Genomic DNA, 19428 nt, shown 5'->3' with positions numbered 1-19428 from the left:
ACACTGTGACACAAGACCTGATCCAAGCCTTTCTTACTCTTTCAGGCCAAGCTCCCATTGATAACAATAGGCATTTGACCTGTGTAAGGAAGTTGGGATTAGGCCCATTATATCTAGCAAATAGCTCAGCAGAGAAAATTGAAGTCAGTGAGAGCAACAAGTGCAGCTGAGGGTAAAATTTGGGAGTGTTATGTACCGAGAGACTGACGGCCATTATGTGCATGTGAAAGAATGGGTATGTGCACATAAGAAAAAGGTCAAAATTCTCCTCTCATATTGACCAGATTGTACTCAATTGTGGTGATATATTTTTTTCTACCTATGTGGAATTCCAACTGATACAAAAACAGCCTTTATGGTTCACCTTTCAGTTAAATATATAAAATATACTTTTTAAAAAAGGGATTTATAATTGCAGTGCTGAAAACTGTTAACTATACCCCCTTGGCCTAGATGCTGTAATATACATGTGATCTGTTATTGAGGTCCTCCATATTTCATGAATGTTTAGAAACAATGCAGACTTTGGAAACTAACTCCACAAAGCCATACAACAGGTTTTTGGTTTTTTTCATTGTTTCTTTTTCAGAAGACTGAAATCAGTCTGCACGCTTAGCTGAAGAGCTACTTCTCACTATCTGAAACTTTGGTAATCAGCTCTGAACACCATTGGGGATACATTAATTGGCAGCAGCTGTGGAAAGCTATTCAAATTAGTTTCCCCAGCCAAGCTGTTTGGGTTACATACAGGGAGCAGGGGGGAAAGAGATAGAGATTGAGAGAGAGAGAGAGAGAGAATTACATTAAGTGCGCTCAGGTTTTTTGGACCAGACCTTGTAGTATGTCATTCTAAGGCTTATGGTATTTTGCATAAGTTAAAATATTAGGCAATATTCCTGTGTATGAGAGACTTGTCTCGTATTTTTTTCCCTTTGTGTGCAAATTGTGAATCAAATTCTGTAGTATCAAAAAACAAAATTTGAAATAACTAACTATGAAGCATTCTCCTGGCTTTGGGACATCCCTATTGGAAATGTGCACTCTAGGCTCAGATCTGTTCTTCCTTCTAAGGATATTTTTAAATGTTTTGTTTGTTTTTTATGTTTAGCATTCGCATTATTAGGGGGAGGGATAGCTCAGTGGAGGGGGAGGGGTAGCTCAGTGGGTTGAGCATTGGCCTGCTAAACCCAGGGTTTTGAGTTCAATCTGTGAGGGGGCCATTTCTGTGTGACAGTTGTTTTTAGGGGGGAGGGATAGCTCAGTGGTTTGAGCATTGACCTGTTAAACCCAGGGTTGTGAGTTCAATACTTGAGGGGGGCATTTAGGGATCCGGGGCAAAAATTGGGGATTTGAGCTTTGAGCAGGGGGTTGGACTAGATGACCTCCTGAGGTCCCTTCCAACCCCGATATTCTAGGATTATTGTCTAGCACAAGTCTTGTATTTGTGTCACTGCTTGCCTATGAGCTTCCCCCCGCCCCCATTAATAACAATGGTTACAGTCTTTATCTGTGGATTGTTAGGAATCGGATCTTAGATTATCATGACCAGTGTTATATTCACTGATGGAATTTGAAAGTATCAACTGAAATTCACTAAAAAAAATGCCTGGTTGACAAAATGACATGTGGCATCTTGTAATCCTAATGGATAGATTATATCAACAACACAATTATCCTTCATAATTAGACAAAAAATCCGCTGCCATGTTGTGATTAATAGAAGCAGTTCTATAGCGTTAGTGATGAGACCACTCATTTACCCCAATCAAAAATATGTTACTAAGTAGATTATTCGTGGGAATTCCTGTCTCTTTAACAAAGAATGAACAAAAATTAAACTATTCCTGCCACCTGTTCTCTGTTCCATTTCATTGTATTCATTCCACATGTAGTAAACTTGTATCCCACAATCAGAAATCAAGCCTTGCTTAGGGACCCAGCTTATAGCAACTAAGTGTTCTGGTTTTCGTGATAGTGTCAAAGAAACCTCCCTTGTTTCAGACTTTCAATAGTTGTGAAATATGGGTCAGCTCTTTTTACTATGGCATATCAGTTAACATTTATCAAAGACAAAAATATCTTCTTGTAATATTTGTCCACTGGTCTCAGCTAGAGAAACACTATGTGAAGCATGTTACAAAATAGCCCTTAAATAGTCAAAAGCTAACATTTATTTCTGCAGCGTCTCAGAACCTCAGAAAGCAGCAAAAATCCAGATGGAGGGGACTAGATGGCTCAAAGGATTGGAAGTAGGCTGTAAAGCCCTTTATATCTGGAATATCCATTTGTATCCCACCCAGATTTGCATTGACCTGACAACCTTGATAGTGATCTTATGGTAGTGGCCATTTGTTGGCATATACGAGATAAGTTTGGTGATATCAAGTTAGTTCATGATGGATAAAAGGGCCCACACCTGGAAAACTGCCACCACAATGTTCACCACAAATCTGAGGTTGGCCCATTGAGGTCAGAGGTATGGTAAGTTAGCACTGCAACTGAGTTTGTATGGAGCATGCCCTCTTTTACCAGAACACAAAGTTCAGCATAGTCAATAGAAAAGTTTGCAGGGACCATACAGAGCTCATATAGAGGTCTCCAGTGTTTTGAGTTGAGCTCCTATCACAATCAAAATTACACACACACACACACACACACACACACACACACACACACACACACACACACGCAGTTCGGTTAAGAGTTAAATACTCCTGGTCTCTTATACATGGGAAGTCCTGCTGAAGTGAAAGGCAGGCAGGATTTGGTCCTAATTATTCTAACTTCAGAGTTATCTAAAAATGTATATATAGTCCCTTTTATATGCCCAGACATGAGGCTTGCCCAATGGTCATAAACTCAAGGAAATTAGAAATGGGAAATACCATTAGGTCATTCAGTCTGTCTCCTTGCCTTCAACACTTTGTGGGGTTTAGTTTTAAATGTCCCTAAGCAATGAGACTTTCATCACTTCCAACATGTGGCCTGACTGATATAACTGACTTTAAGCATCATCCTCTATGAAAATGCCCAGCAACCCAGACAGACTGGGCTGAGAAGGTACTTGCAGAGTTTTCCCCAAAGCATTTTGGATTTCCCCTCCCCATACACATCCCATCCTCTGTGGGAACACACAGTGTTTATTATTAACAGGTCAACTTTTAATGAGAGTTCCCTCCAGGTGGTATCTGAGATACTGTTATATTTCCATAAAAACGTTGTTATCTATTGTAAGGAAATATTAGTCTCTCAGATACAGCTGGTTGGTAACAGTTGACTTTTTAATTGTAACAGCTGACCTTTGAAATACCGTATGGGTTTAGCATAATAATTTTTGCTAGCTGAAATCATTTGTCCATTTAAACCTGCAGTGAAAACTTTGCACCTTTGAGGGCTGCATTGGAAAATTGCCTGGAGCCTGAGGGACACACATACTTTGCATATAAATGTACATAAAATGTATCAAAAGATAAATTCACACAAGCCTAACAGTAGCTTACACTTGCATCTTCATTGAGGGTCAAATGGAAATTGCTTGTTTGCAATCCCCAGAAATAAAGGCCAGCAGTTGATCAGCTTTGTCATTGCCATGTATTTACAAGGAAAGGGCATCCATAGGCCACATTCTAAGACTTTTTGATGGCTACAGTTGGCCCTTAAACTGTGTTTTCTTTGACCTTTAAACCCAAACTATGTAAAACCTTGTTATAATGTTACTTTAAACATAATCTGTAGAAGAGCCTGCTCATTTTTAAATTTCTAGTTATTGGTGCTATTTTCATCCTTTTAATGGTATCTTTATATTTATTAAATGCTATAATAAGTAATCATCAAGGGGCATCAGAACGCCATCTAACTACAGATTTTACTTTCATGTTGCCATGGAACATAGATAAGCATTGTGGTTAATTTACACACTGTTTGCTTTTCTCCCCTCAAATGGTTCACAAAATATAAGATATATTCTGCATGTGATAGTGTGCGCAGGAAGAAATCTCTGTTCCTTTTAGGTCAAACAAATATTGTGAGTCCTGGTAATGTTTCGATAGGATTTTAATATTTGCCTAAGATGCAATACTAGAAGCACACCCAAGCTGGAGCTACAAGAGTAAGATTTAGAACAGGTGATATAATCTAACTTGACAAACTAGTTAAATATTGACAAGAAGCGGAAGAGCAGCAGCACTCAGGCTGAAGGAGAAAAGTAAGGTCTGGCATTTGTGATTCAACATATCCAGGATTTTTCAGTCCAAAATGAACAGCTGGAGTGGTCCTAATGATTCACCTGGGTATAGTCTTCTGCATAGTTTACCTTTTCTTCAGTTGTTAAAGGTAGGTCTGTTTGCTCGGAAGAAATTATTCTGGTTGGTACAGCACATTAGCAGTAAATTGTGCAGATGCCTCGAAGATGGTTTAACTTCAGGGAGATCATTTTATTGTTGATTGCGCAGTTACATACAGGCTTATACTGTTCAAAATTTAATGAATGAAAAATAAGCAAAGTCCTTTAGTGACACAAAAAATTGCATGTTTTATAGCTTGTAAATTGACCTTTTGCAATGATGATTTTTGTGTCCATTTAAAAATGTTTATCTTGTTGATAGTATTTCCATAAGACTGCATCTAAAAAGGGCTATTTACTAATGGAGAGACATGTATGTTAAGAGTATTATGAGATTATTATTTCATTTAAAATAATGCACAGAGGTAGTCAAAGGATACAGTGTGTTGCTTTTTTTAAAAAATGGTGTGGCATTCTATTATTGCACCAAATCCTTTTATAAGCTGGCAGACTGGGTAGAGAAGCTGTCCCAGAAGGATAACTGAAGAGCTACATAAATAAAAACTGACATATTAACTGCTTTAGGTTTTGGTAGTTCCACATTTGGAAATTAGAAAACATAGAAGAGACTCAGGAAACTACCATATTTGCTTTTCAGAAAAGGTGATTAAATAATCAGCACTGGAATTTACACACTACCTTTTAAAACTAAATAACAATGGCCAGTCACCTTCAGTCTTATTTCCAGAATAGTACAGAAAACATTCAATCTTCTGGATTATTCTTCATAAATTATTTTTTAAAAGAAAAAGGAGAAATAAAAAAGAATAGGAAGAAAATATTAGAGTGAGCAATAAAACCCTCATAGTTTATTTCAACAGGACTATTCTTGGGAAGCATCCTCTTAAAATATGATGTTCATATAATGCATTGTTGGTTATATGTTCCTTTCCAGAAAGCACTGTGTTGTGTAATTCCAATGTGTCATATGGCCTATACATACCATGCACTTCTTGGCAAACATTTTTTGATGTATGGAACCTTATTGAAATATGGAAACACGAATGTAAAGCTCATGGACAGTAGCTTGTTGGCTCATTTGCGAAAAGCTTTATAGAGAATTGTGAAATGCATATTAAATTTGATGTCTCTATATGTTTTAGAGCCAGCAGTTTCCCTGTGTCCTTTTTGGCTAACAATCCTCGTTTATAGAATGTGATGCTCTTAGTTGTTTAGAGGTAACAGTTTTTTAGCCACTTGGAACATTGTCCATTCTGGCGGAGATCTGGGAGCGTTTTATGCATGGCCAACCCCTAAAGTTCTTAGTTCTTGTTTAGGCAATTTTCTCATCGAAATCACTTATGTTTTTTGAGTGAGGACTGAGTAAGACTCAGGATTTTGCCCACAATAATTACCCTAAGGTGTGCAATGTATGATAATAAAAACATATATGGTATATCCTGCTTTGGTAGTGATATGCTGTACCTTCATTTGATACAGAAGCAGTTGATGAATTACCAAAGCTATATTCTTGGAAAAATATGTAATTTATGTGGTGTAAGATATGCAAGATTAATTGGAGAATAAACCAACCAACTAGCAGAAGAAAAGGGATTATATACAAAGCTGGCTAAATATTTTTAGTTGATAATGGCATGAAGCTAGCTCTGTTCCCAAATTACAGTCTTGCTGTAGGCTAGCTTGATTACCTTACTCTTCTGATTAGTTTTAGGTCTTGGAAATGTACATCACTAAGGACACAACATCCTGAGCTTTTTGTTTGTTTGTGAAGGTGTTTGTAAATTCCTTTAAAAGTGTTCCTTGGTGTTATGAAATGTGTTCTAATTAAACCGGTATCACTTTGTGAGTAATGAAAAATTGTCACTAATTATTGTTTGGACCCTGCCTGGAATTCATCCACATGCAGAATTTGCTGGGTATGTATCATCACTGTCATCCAGTATCATGCTGATGAAACTCCATTTATATCAATGGAGTTACACCAGCTTAAAAGAAAGTTACATACAGTTGAATCAGGCCCTCTTGGTTATGTGGGAATTCTGCACAAGGAAAGGCTGCAAGATTGGACATACAATTTAAGAAAGGAAATATGAGGGCAGGGATCCAGTGCAATAAAAGGAAATGAGGTTAGCTAGCACGCACATCATCTTATATGGTAGGGAAGGGAATTGTATCTGTTACACTGAAAAATCTGTGATGCAATTCATGCTCGCCATACAAAACCCACTGCAAAGAACAACTAAGTATATAAAATCTTCTTTATAAAGTGGAAATCATCTCCAGGTATCTTATAATGAGAAAAAGCAAGGTTGTAAACTTAGCCCAAGCTACATAAGAGAGAGGATTTTAATTTTAATGTTGAGAAGACCTGTAATTTTCTGCTGTGCCTAAAGAAAAGATTTCAAGAAGACAGTACGTAAATCTTAGCCAAACCACGGCATATCAAGGGGAATATAAAGACATTTTCATGTGAATTGAGTTGTAAAAATTCTGTTAAAAATTAAGACTCAGATTGAATTTGATCCCTCTGGGCCAAATGTCCACTGGGTCCTGTCCACACTTTAGATGAAGTTAATGATAATGGCCCATATGCTCCCACTTTGTGGTAATGTTCAGACAGAGGGCAATAAAACTATGAAGATCACACTTGAGAATGTTAATAGGGACAATGACTTTGTGGAACAACACACAGGCTATATCTGCTCTCCCAGTTTTTCGTTTGGATGTCACTTTCCCTTGTTCAGAAGCTTCCTGTGGGTCAAGCCGGGGAAAGAAATTTAGGAATATCCTCAGGTTCCCACCTCTAAACTTCTGGAAGGAGGAGCGTTGAGCAGAAAATCTGCAGGTGCAGGCTGAAGTAGAATTATGTGCTCTGAGACTCCCTATTGCTACAGTCCCAGGGCAGAGTGAGACAGTTAATGGCCGTACGACTGCTAAACTCTTCTACTAGTGCTGAGGAGTGAGGTACTGGTAGAATACTGACATAGAGAGATAGGGCCTCTAGTGTGTATTCTTGTGCAGCTAAGCCCTATACCCAGTTTTGAGTCCTTGAGGCCCACTTGCACTGCAGTTTCCCCAGCTCAGCCTATCAACAGAAGTTGTGATGAATCTGTGGGAGTGATTGTTTCTCTCCCCAGTAGAACCCACCCCAGAGATGTAACATATCCAACATAACACAGGAGCACCACACAACAGCTGAACTATACTGTGATCAGATGAAAATGCAGGGGGAATTGTATATAGACCTTGGCCTGTAATGACTTAGGTTGGCATTTGGCCAGGAGACCAGATTTAACCAAGTGCTTACATATTTTTAATCATCACAGTGGATGATTTGTGATGTCAGCTTTACTTCTCATCTAAAGACAGCATCTCTAGCAGCATGATGCCCCTTAACACCACACTAGCACCTTATTTCATGATTAACTCAGAAGGAAAGTGATATCTAACGATTCACAAATACCACTTTCTATGGCATCTATTTTCCCTGGAGTTCTCCCACCCAAATACTGCTCAATCCTATTAGATACAAGACGAAAATAGAACATCAAATCCAGACTCCCTTGGAAAATGCAGGATTAGGATTAGAATCCCTGAATCCAAAACTAGAAAGAGTCAAAAATCTCACAAGAACACTGCCAGCAAGACATTGGCCAAAACCAAGCAGAAACATCAAGAGACTTGTGTCCTTTGGGGCTGAAATCTTGCAGTAACAGCATTGTAAGATTTTGGTGCCACCTGTATCTGAAAGCTAACCCTAGTTTGGCTTTGAACCTGAACACTATCCTAAATCTAATCCAGATCCCAAGATTGCCTCCTTCATCCCATCTTCATTCCTAGCCCTCTTTTGCTACTAAATTCTGAGCGGATCACTATCCTTTTGACACCTTTATGGACATACCTGTTTGAAGTGTCACCCCGCTGTGCAGGGTCATGGTAAGCAGGAGTTTAAAGGAAATTACCATTTGTTGTTCACAAATCATATGGTGCTAAATTATATAAAACCTCTGTCTATCCAGTGTAACCTTGTATAGGCTACTGTGGAACATAATCATCCAGAGCTTTTATTGCATTTGGCCCTGAAGTTGTAAATCAAAATAAATTAAATGGAATTGAGTCAGTCCTTCTGTTTGCTTCACTCTAGTCACAGAAAATACTTGCTTACATAGGCACTTGAAATATTTTGAACAAATAAAGAAATATATATAATATACATCTCTGAAACTAGTAAGGAAGTATTGTGGTTCAGTGGGAAAAATAACTTTAAATAATCAAATTTAACATTTATTTTCTAGTCACTTGTCAGTGAGTATCATATTCCTGTTCCTTTCTGTAGTCCTGAAAACCCTGAAGCTATTCCATCTGATTTATCTAAAGCAAATGTTTGGCAGAGAAGTAGAGTTTTCAAAATTAAAAGATGTTCCTTTTTGAGTCTGGTTTTGTTTAACTTTGGAAACGGAAGCTTGTGTTGAACAGTGTTTTACTTCATGATTTAATGGATGAAAAGTACAGTTTGCAATATAAAGCAGAGCTGGTAACTTCTGGCTTTTTGGGTGCGGGTTTGATAAAAGCACACAAAAACATCCCTGGTGATTATTCTCAAGGTTTTGTCATAAACACAGGACAAATTAGAACACTTAAAATGTTATAAAAACAGATTTTTGGGCTTAATCCACAAAGATGACTTGAAAAACGATTGATTGTTAACAACCATTCACCAAACCAGGCAAAATAACATAATCAAATTTTGCCCAAGTGCAAGAAGTTTCACCCATCTCTCCTCAGTGTGTTACAGAAAAGAATCTTTGGCAATTTTGGATCAAATTATGTGTTTCTTAATCCAGTAAAATTCCCATAAAAATCAATAAGGATTTTGCTGAATAAAGAACTGCAGAATTTGGCTCTTTTGTCATTAATAAAGTGTGCTATTCTCATACAGATTAGAACTAGTCTCCTCTCAATGCACACATATTAATGTTCTGCATTCTGCCATTGGAATACAATATTGACCCGACTTTCAGGGATACTGACCACCTGCAGCTCCATGTACCTAAATATGAATCTTGATATTCCAGTAACACTCTAGAATTTTCTTTATGTAATCAGAATGTTCATCGGTTATATAACATTTCAAACTAACACTATGAATTTTTGCAAAATTAACCTTCACAATTAGACCTGAATCAAATTCCACTTTTACTTGCAAAGCCTTTAGGTTTATTTGGATTGGGAACCAGATTTGGATCTGAACTACACCCCTTGGACCTATTTTAAGGCCAGACTATTATCCCAGATACAATTTGGGGATTTTAATTTTGAAATGAGCACTGATCCTTTTTAAAAATTCAAGCCATTTATTATGTCCATTTCAGCTAATCTCACCCTTCCATCTTTAACACAGAATTATAAGTTTAAAAGTTGGGGTTTTTTTTTAAGAAGTATATTAGATAGAAAATATTGAATGTTTTGACAAGAAAAAATAAGCCCTGGAAAGTGTCTTTGTTCTCTGAGGGCAAGAGGTTAGTAAAGGAAATTTACTGCGCAACAATAAAGAAGAATGGAAGATTTGAACAAATGATTTTGGTGGTGAATAAATCAAATTTATTGTTCGAGGGTTCTGCTCTTTTGTGTTTAACGAAAAGGTAAACACTGGATCTGTAAATTATTTGCATGTTTTATTGCAAACAATCAAAGAGCCCCCTGCAGGTAAAATTCTCTTCTTGTAAATAGTAGCCAAAGCCCCTTTGACCTTTCAATGTATCATCCAAGATAGTAATGGCCATTTGGCTATCATAGTTTGCTGTGACTCCATCTGGTCTACCAGCTGGCTGCCAGACATATGGGAAAGAAATACTGAGAATCAGGCACAATGACAGGCCAGCTAGAGTCGTTAGATCCACTGCAGTGGTGTCCAGTTGTTTCAAAAGGGCTGAAAGCTGTTTCAGTGTTCTTTGCCTCAAGTTTGCTTTTGACAATCTGCACATTCATCAATATAGGAATTTACTATCCTTATCTCTAAATACTGCTCATCTATTATTTTACATACAAAAACATTCAAAACCAGAAATGGTTTACAGGGTACAGAATGCAAAGCACAGAAATCACCATATTTTCATATAATTATAAACTAGATAAACATCTGTTTGGCTAAATATTTATTAGGCAGTGCCAATACTGAAAACTGATTAGTTAACAGAAAAGGATGCTTGAGTAAAGCGCTTGAGTAATGTGTGCAACTGCTAGCATGTGGGTTTTTCCATTAACCATTTGAACAGCCCAGCTGAATTTAAGTGAATTGTTGGATTGAGGCCTAACACCAGTGAAAAATCAAGAGTAACTCAGAGGAAGTCTAATGCAATTATACTAGTATAAGTGATACCAGAATTGGGCCTAGTGTATGTACATAAGTGCATCTACATTTGAGCTCTGTGTCATCCTTTACTCAAAACTGAATACTCTCAAAATTTGCTTGTATGTGTTTGTGTAGCATTTCCTACATCACTTTTGAATTAGTGAAAATTTAGACAAATTTGGACAAGGCGTGATTTTTATTTTCTGGATATCTGTACAAAAGTCACTGCAGTTTTGTTGCTCTATTTTTCAGTTTCAGTCTGAGTAGTTGGGTTTTATCGCATGGTATCCTAAAACAGAGAGGAATATTTGTGAAGTTTAAAGATCTCTATACAGGAAAACTGACAATACAGAGAACAAAGTGACCTTTAACCTAAGAATTTAAAAAGTACAAAAAGAATAGATTGAATTAAAAATGAAAGTGCTGCATTTCTCTCACTTGCCTTTTGCTTGTTGTTTTTCTGTTGTCTAGAAAGGTCTGAGTCACTTGAAGAAGGGACCTGTCTTCTCACATGTCTGTAAAATGCTTAGCACACTTTTAGGCATATGAATAATAAGTAGTGGTAGCTTAGGTTTTGGTAGTAGTCAGATCCGAGGTTGGGAGGGTTCTATTTTTCAGGTCCAGCTTCAGTGTGGTCAAATGTGAGATCAGGACTTTTTGAGAGATTACGGATCAAACTGGTAAAAATCTCATGGGAACAGCTGCTTATTTTCCCCCAGAGAACCCAGACTGTGGGTAGAAGCAGTGCAGAAAATATATTTTGAGTTACCTAGAAAACACAGAGGACCAAATGTTGTTGGTGACATCAGTGGACATAAGAGTTGCTTGACTAAGAACCACAGAATTTGGATCCATGTAATTTGCAAGTCGAAGGGGAGTGATGAGAAACAAATCCCCTATTCAGAAGTCTTAGAAATTGCTTTGGAAACACCTATCACTTGATGCAAGCTGCTGTATTCCAAAATATCCCCAATAAATATGTTTATTATGAGCTAGGAATAAAAGTTCTTGCTGACAAATATTATAGTGCAACACACAGCATGGGGATAAAGTCCATTGCAGACAGGGCAATCTCTCCTTCCCTGTCTCCAGGTCTGGTACTGACATACAAGCATATATTCTTCATGGGAAAAGCGAACCACGGCCACTAGGAGCTGCAGGCGGTCACGCCTGAGAATGATCAATGTAAACACTGTCTTGCGGCCCGGCAGCAGATTACCCTGATGGGCTGCAGGTTGCTCACTACTGTTCTGTCTGTTGAGTTAGTGTGAAGGAATGGAAAGATACAAGCTCTCCTTTGTTTAAAGTATCACCAGATTCAGTGATCACTGGGCCTTGAGAGAACCCAATGGAATGCAGGGGTCCACAGATTCTGGGGAGACTGGAATATGACAGTTGATCAGAGAAGTGGAAGTAATGGCTATGGGGGCTAACAAAAGTGGTTGTGCTTCCAATCAAGGGACAATGGTGTGCACAAATTTTGGGGAACAAATACAAACAGGAGCAGTTCTCACTACAGAACGACACATGGAAACAAGAGCTCCCATTTTCAGCTTTTTGACACAGATGCCTTTACAAATTCTGCTCATGCGACAGCACTGGCTTTCAGCTACTACTACTGTATAATAATAATAATATAGGGTTCAATTATGGCTTGAAGTCAGCTTCTATTTAGAAGTCACCAAAATGTTTGTGCACAACTTGTCTTGCTGTATGCCTTGTTCTGGTAATTACACATCATTTCCTTCTCCAAAAAGAAATTGCAAAACCTAGTAAATCTGGTAAGGTCTGGCCATTGTATTGTCTGTCTGAATGATGAATTTATGCAATGGCATTTTAGATGTAATGACCATCTATACTCTTTCAGCTGACTAAGGTAAATAGACAATTAATTACATTGCTGTTTATACTTCATTGTGTGATTTTTATATTGAGAGATTCTTAGTGATAGATACAGACTTCAGATTAATTAATACTTGTAATTATTTCTTTTTAATCAAGTGTCCTCATTAGAATTTGATTAACTTGAGAAAATCTACTTGATAATTGAACTAGGATATTTTGTGGGAGAGGATGGGGGGAGAGTAAACGCAAAGTTCTCCAAACTCTCAAGCCTATAACACACAGTCCGAGGAAAAACATGTTAAGCACCGTGCGTCCCAATGCTTCTGCTGGGGCAATACTAATTTACATCCTTACTTAGAGCTGTGCCTTTATAATGCCACCACCATTCAGTGTGTGTTACACAGCCTCTTTTGTGCCTTGTCCTCAAAGGATCTGGGCTCTGCTACAGCTCCTAGGTAAGGGACTAAGCTCAAGTAATAGAGAATTGTGCTTTTTGTCGTGGAGGTCTCTGGTTTGATCCCCGGTGGTAGCTGCGATGATGATAGTTATGAAAGTGGTGGCTTCTTTAGGATTAGAATTATTGTGGGTCTGACATGTGGGGTGAGCATCCCAGGGGAAGTATGTAACTCATGGCTTGTGACTCTTTTACAACTTGTAGCTAGGAAATTTAGATCAAATTTGAAAAGTATTGCAACACTCTCAGACAGAGACAAACACCTACAACTTCTCTATCAAGCCCTGCTGTACAATACCCACCTGCTGAAGTAAAAAAACAGATTGACAGAGCCAGAAGAGTACCCAGAAGTCACCTACTACAGGACAGGCCCAACAAAGAAAATAACAGAACGCCACTAGCCATCACCTTCAGCCCCCAACTAAAACCTCTCCAGCTCATCATCAAAGATCTACAACCTATCCTGAAAAATGATCCCTCACTCTCACAGATCTTGGGAAACAGACCAGCCCTCGCTTACAGACAGCCCCCCAACCTGAAGCAAATACTCTCCAGCAACTACACACCACACCACAGAAACACTAACCCAGGAATCCTTGCAACAAAGCCCGATGCCAACTCTGTCCACATATTTATTCAAGTGACACCATCATAGGACCTAATCACATTAGTCACACCATCAGGGGCTCTTTCACCTGCACATCTACCAATGCGATATATGCCATCATGTGCCAGCAATGCCCCTCTGCCATGTACATTGGCCAAACTGGACAGTCTCTATGCAAAAGAATAAATGGACACAAATCTGACATCAGGAATCATAACATTCAAAAACCGGTTGGAGAACACTTCAACCTCTCTGGCTACTCCGTAAAAGATTTAAGGGTGGCAATTTTGCAACAGAAAAGCTTCAAAAACAGACTCCACCGAGAAACTGCTGAGCTTGAATTAATATGCAAACTAGATACCATTAACTTGGGTTTGAATAGAGACTGGGAGTGGTTGGGTCATTGCACATATTGAATCTATTTCCACATGTCAAGTATCCTCACACCTTCTTGTCAACTGTCTAAATGGGCCATCTTGATGATCACTACAAAAGCTTTTTTCTCCTGCTGATAATAGCTCATCTTAATTAATTAGCCTCTTACAGTTTGTATGGCAACTTCCACCTTCTCTGTATATATATATATATATATATATCCAGTGATGAGCTGCCAAAATCTTAACAACCGGTTCCCTATAAAATGTTCTGATTTAAGGGATGTGCCCCAGTATGTATTTTTTGTACCTACAGGGTTACCATACGTCCGTATTTTCCCGGGAGGAATTTTAAAATTTAAAAATTCCTCCCGGACGGCAATTTAAGAACCAAAAAGCCTGACCTGTCCAGGAAAATACGGATGTGTGTTAACCCTGCCTAACTTCTTTTTTAAAAAGATGGGCCTGAACTAGAAATAAGCTCCGTTTCACGTGTGTGGGTCCCCGCCACACCCTGGGGGTGTGCTAGGGTGACCAGATGTCCCGATTTTATAGGGACAGTCCCGGTTTTGGGGTCTTTTTCTTATATAGGCTCCTATTACCCCCCACGCCCTGTCCTGATTTTTCACACTTGCTGTCTGGTCACCCTAGGGTGTGCACATGTGTGGGTCCCAGCTGCTCCCTGCCCCCCCTCATTGAAGCAGGTGTGCAGGGTTATTGCCCTGGGAACTGCAGGGCACCAGTGGACGTGGGGCCAGCTGCAGATAGGGGCATGGGCAGGGCTAGCTGGAGGCAGGGGGTGCAGGGCTGGCTGTGGGCAGGGCAGGGGGTGCAGGGCTGGCTGGAGACAGGGGCTGGCTGCAGGCAGGGCAGGGGGTGCGGCAGGGGCTGGTGTGGGCAGGGCAGGGGGTGCGGCAGAGGCTGGCTGAGGGCAGGGGGTGCGGGGGTGGCTGGAGACGGGCTGGCTGTGGGCAGGGCAGGGGGTGCGTGCGGCAGGGGTTGGCTGGATATAGGGCATGGGGTGCAGCAGGGGCTGACTGCAGGCAGGGGGTGCAGGGCTGGCTGGAGATAGGGCAGCAGGTGCGTGCAGCAGGGGCTGGCTGCGGGCAGGGCAGGGGGTGCGGCAGGGGCTGGCTGCAGGCAGGGGCTAGCTGGAGACAGGGCAGCAGGTGCGGCAGGGGCTGGCTGCGGGCAACGGGGGTGGGGGTGGCTGGAGGCAGGGCAGGGGGTGACTGGAGACAGGCTGGCTGCGGGCAGAGGGTGCGAGGGTGGCTGGAGACGGGGGCTGGCTGCAGGCAGGGGGTGCGGGGGTGGCTGGAGGCAGGGCAGGGGGTGGCTGGAGATGGGCTGGCTGCGGGCAGAGGGTGCGGGGGTGGCTGGAGGCAGGGGCTGGCTGTGGGCAGGGGGTTGGGGGTGGCTGGAGGCAGGGGCTGGCTGCAGGCAGGGGGTGTGGGGGTGGCTGGCGGCAGGGCAGGGGGTACAGGGGTGGCTGGCGGCAGGGCAGGGGGTACAGGGGTGGCTGGAGGCAGGGCAGGGGGTGGCTGGAGATGGGCTGGCTGCGGGCAGAGGGTGCGGGGGTGGCTGGAGGCAGGGGCTGGCTGTGGGCAGGGGGTTGGGGGTGGCTGGAGGCAGGGGCTGGCTGCAGGCAGGGGGTGTGGGGGTGGCTGGCGGCAGGGGCTGGCTGCAGGCAGGGGGTGTGGGGCTGGCTGCAGGCAGGGGGTGTGGGGGTGGCTGGCGGCAGGGCAGGGGGTACAGGGGTGGCTGGAGGCAGGGCAGGGGGTACAGGGGTGGCTGGAGGCAGGGCAGGGGGTGGCTGGAGATGGGCTGGCTGCGGGCAGAGGGTGCGGGGGTGGCTGGAGGCAGGGGCTGGCTGTGGGCAGGGGGTTGGGGGTGGCTGGAGGCAGGGGCTGGCTGCAGGCAGGGGGTGTGGGGGTGGCTGGCGGCAGGGGCTGGCTGCAGGCAGGGGGTGTGGGGCTGGCTGCAGGCAGGGGGTGTGGGGGTGGCTGGCGGCAGGGCAGGGGGTACAGGGGTGGCTGGAGGCAGGGCAGGGGGTGGCTGGAGATGGGCTGGCTGCGGGCAGAGGGTGCGGGGGTGGCTGGAGGCAGGGGCTGGCTGTGGGCAGGGGGTTGGGGGTGGCTGGAGGCAGGGGCTGGCTGCAGGCAGGGGGTGTGGGGGTGGCTGGCGGCAGGAGCTGGCTGCAGGCAGGGGGTGTGGGGGTGGCTGGCGGCAGGGCAGGGGGTACAGGGGTGGCTGGAGGCAGGGCAGGAGCTGGCTGCAGGCAGGGGATGGGGGTGGCTGGAGGCAGGGCAGGAGCTGGCTGCAGGCAGGGGATGGGGGTGGCTGGAGGCAGGGGTGCGGGGGTGACTGGCGGCAGGGGGTGCGGCAGGGGCTGGCTGCAGGCAGAGGGTGCGGGGGTGGCTGGAGGCAGGGCAGGGCAGGGGGTGCGGCAGGGGGTGGCTGCGGGCAGGGTGGTGGGTACTCACGGGGAGAGCAGCAGGACGCAGCCCAGGCCCAGCAGAGCAGCCGGGGACCCACCAGGCAGCATCGGGAGCCCCAGGGCCGGGGAGCAGCAGCAGCAACAGGGCTCGTGCCCAGGGCCAGGCGGCAGCCCACGTGGCTCCCGCAGCGCAGCGCCCCCGGCGGCCGGAGAAGGAATTACATCGCTTCCCGGCCGGAGCCCATCAAAGCCTCAGCGCCCCCTGCAGGGAAGCGGGTTAACACCCGGTTCTCAAACTGCTTCAAAATTTAACAACCGGTTCGCGCGAACCAGTGCGAACCGGCTCCAGCTCACCACTGTATATATCTATCTTCCTACTATATGTTCCATTCTATGCATCCGATGAATCATAGAATCATAGAATATCAGGGTTGGAAGGGACCCCAGAAGGTCATCTAGTCCAACCCCCTGCTCAAAGCAGGACCAATTCCCAGTTAAATCATCCCAGCCAGGGCTTTGTCAAGCCTGACCTTAAAAACCTCTAAGGAAGGAGATTCTACCACCTCCCTAGGTAACACATTCCAGTGTTTCACCACCCTCTTAGTGAAAAAGTTTTTCCTAATAGCCAATCTAAACCTCCCCCACTGCAACTTGAGACCATTACTCCTCGTTCTGTCATCTGCTACCATTGAGAACAGTCTAGAGCCATCCTCTTTGGAACCCCCTTTCAGGTAGTTGAAAGCAGCTATCAAATCCCCCCTCATTCTTCTCTTCTGCAGGCTAAACAATCCCAGCTCCCTCAGCCTCTCCTCATAACTCATGTGTTCCAGTCCCCTAATCATTTTTGTTGCCCTTCGCTGGACTCTCTCCAATTTATCCACATCCTTCTTGAAGTGTGGGGCCCAAAACTGGACACAGTACTCCAGATGAGGCCTCACCAATGTCGAATAGATGAAGGGGGCTGTAGCCCACAGAAGCTTATGCTCTAATAAATTTGTTAGTCTCTAAGGTGCCACAAGTCCTCCTGTTCTTTTTGCAGATACAGACTAACACGGCTGCTACTCTGAAATCTAGCTGCTTTTGGAAAATCCCACTAGGCACCTATCTACAGATGTGGATGCCTAAATATCTTTAAAAATGTGGCCCTGCATCCTTTAGCTCAAACTACAGAAGCTTATGCTTTAGCTGGGGAAGTCAAGTTCAGTTTAAGCCATCTTGTGTCCCCCTATTCCTGGAATGACTGTGTGACAAGCTTCAGGGCTGCCTGAAGAACCAGACTGGCAGTGGCCTAAGGGGAAAGTATAACCTTACGGGGAGAGTATAACCCATTGTTCTGTGATATTAACTTTAACCATTTTCAAGATGTTTCTGCAGTATGGTGTTCAGCAATACAAACCGATCATGCAACAAGTCTTTGCTACAAGAGGAATCATTTCTACCTTCATTGCCAACTGAGTTGAATAATTTCTTGTAACACCCAGCTAAAGATTTAGCAGTGAGTTCTAGATCTAGTTGCTGCATAAATGGACAAAAATAATTGATGGATTCATTTTGCCAGCAATCTTGCTTCATTAAGCTACAATGCACGGGCAGATTAATGAATGGCATCACTTAGAATGCAGTGAATGGAGACATGCATTATGCACTAAATTCTTATCCCAGTTATACAGATGCAACTCCCACTAAGGCACTACAGTCTGTGCCTCTATCCTGCAGCTTCTGTGAAGGCAAATTGCCCATTGACTTCAGTGGGAGAGCAGCTTGTGTAAGACAGAGTCGGGTCCCTTATAATAGGAATTGTTGTGGAGTAGAAAGAAAGGGGATTTCAAAAAAGGATAAGGGAACACAAAACTAAAGCGAATACAAAGCATTTATTGAACTATCCATCATAAAATCATGTTTTATAGGACAGATGTGATTGTTGTAAGAAGGAAGAGTGAAGAGATTTTAATTGGAAATCTTTTGTTTGGCAAAACTGTGTATTTTGTAGATGTGTTGTACAATGGTTTCATATTCTTGTATAGATTTAATAGGAACAGAAATTCTGGTTAATATCACTGGAACTTTTCCATTCTTGGCCGGCATTAATTTACACTTTACATAGGTTTGCTGTTGTTAGTTTCTCAATTATTTTTGTGTGCTTGAATTTTGAGATCAAATGAGACAAATCTTGTATATTTAAGAAGCAGAATGCAGACTGGTTATGGAACATCTTGCTGGCAAAATGAATCCATAAATAGTTTTTGAACCATTTATATAGCAGCTCCACGTCTCAATATCTTCAAGTGCTATGCAGTGTTGAAGATATTGCCTGTTTTAATGCAAGGAGTATTGTTGTTAATAATACATGTGTTTTAAACATTATTAATAGTTTCCTCAGTTCTGCTTTAATTATTTAAAATAATCACAGCGCTTCAACTTTTCTCCCCCCCACCCCCCAACAATGTAATTTGGGCCTTTACAAGCATATGCACTTTCAGAATAAACTCTGAAGTGCCGGTAAATACATTTGGTGGTAAATCTTATTAAAATTTTGGACAGGGTTTCCAGCAGGTAGAAGCTCTGTTTATCCAGGATTCAGAATGCACAGACATTATTTTCATGATAGAATTCCACTAAAGCTATCCACCAAGGGGCTGCTCTTTGAGATTCCATTCATTAGCTCTGAAATTTTTGTCTCTTGTACGCTGGCTTCAGGAAGAACAGGGCAAGCACCTCTAATGAAGGACTTTGGATTTTCCATCTTGATCCATTTAAGTCAGAGTTTGATATTATCTTGTGGATAGCTAACAAATATAGTTTAAAGTAGAGCTGCCCTCAATTGTTTGCCCTCAATTGTTTGTCAGTAAGTCCTTCAAAGCTTTCCACTGTAGTGCTGTTCACCCAGTAGAATAACGCGTCAGTGCAAATTTACATGTGTCCAGTAAATTGTAATGAAGAGGAAGTTAAAACACAAACAAAATTGTAAAAACAGTATAACCAGCACAGCAAGCTAAGAGGAAACGAAAGCATTAGCAAGGAAGGTGCAAAAAGGAGATCCATGGGCCAGGCCAAAA

The 19428-nt window shown here is 42.5% G+C and overlaps 1 protein-coding gene across 19 annotated transcripts in view; it reads left to right on the top strand.

Annotated features, from left to right (window-relative positions):
• The window catches only part of NCKAP5 (NCK associated protein 5), a 624519-nt gene that overhangs the window by 142305 nt on the left and 462786 nt on the right, over nucleotides 1-19428 (top strand). For 3 of the 19 annotated variants that reach the window (XM_073305294.1, XM_073305295.1, XM_073305296.1), the window contains exon 1: nucleotides 4211-4332. The exons of 9 other annotated variants lie outside the window; for them this stretch is intronic. In XM_073305294.1, coding sequence (XP_073161395.1) covers nucleotides 4255-4332 — 78 coding nt within the window. In that variant the 5' untranslated portion in view covers nucleotides 4211-4254. Of the gene's footprint in view, nucleotides 1-4210; nucleotides 4333-19428 lie in introns of those variants that run through there. 7 more of the 19 variants (XM_073305285.1, XM_073305279.1, XM_073305274.1 and 4 more) reach the window with 5 other exon arrangements.

This window comes from Lepidochelys kempii, chromosome 11, assembly GCF_965140265.1.
Source record: "Lepidochelys kempii isolate rLepKem1 chromosome 11, rLepKem1.hap2, whole genome shotgun sequence".
Taxonomy (NCBI): domain Eukaryota; kingdom Metazoa; phylum Chordata; order Testudines; family Cheloniidae; genus Lepidochelys; species Lepidochelys kempii.
Note: the sequence above shows the minus strand (reverse complement) of the source record. Positions and strands in the feature narration are given on the sequence as shown.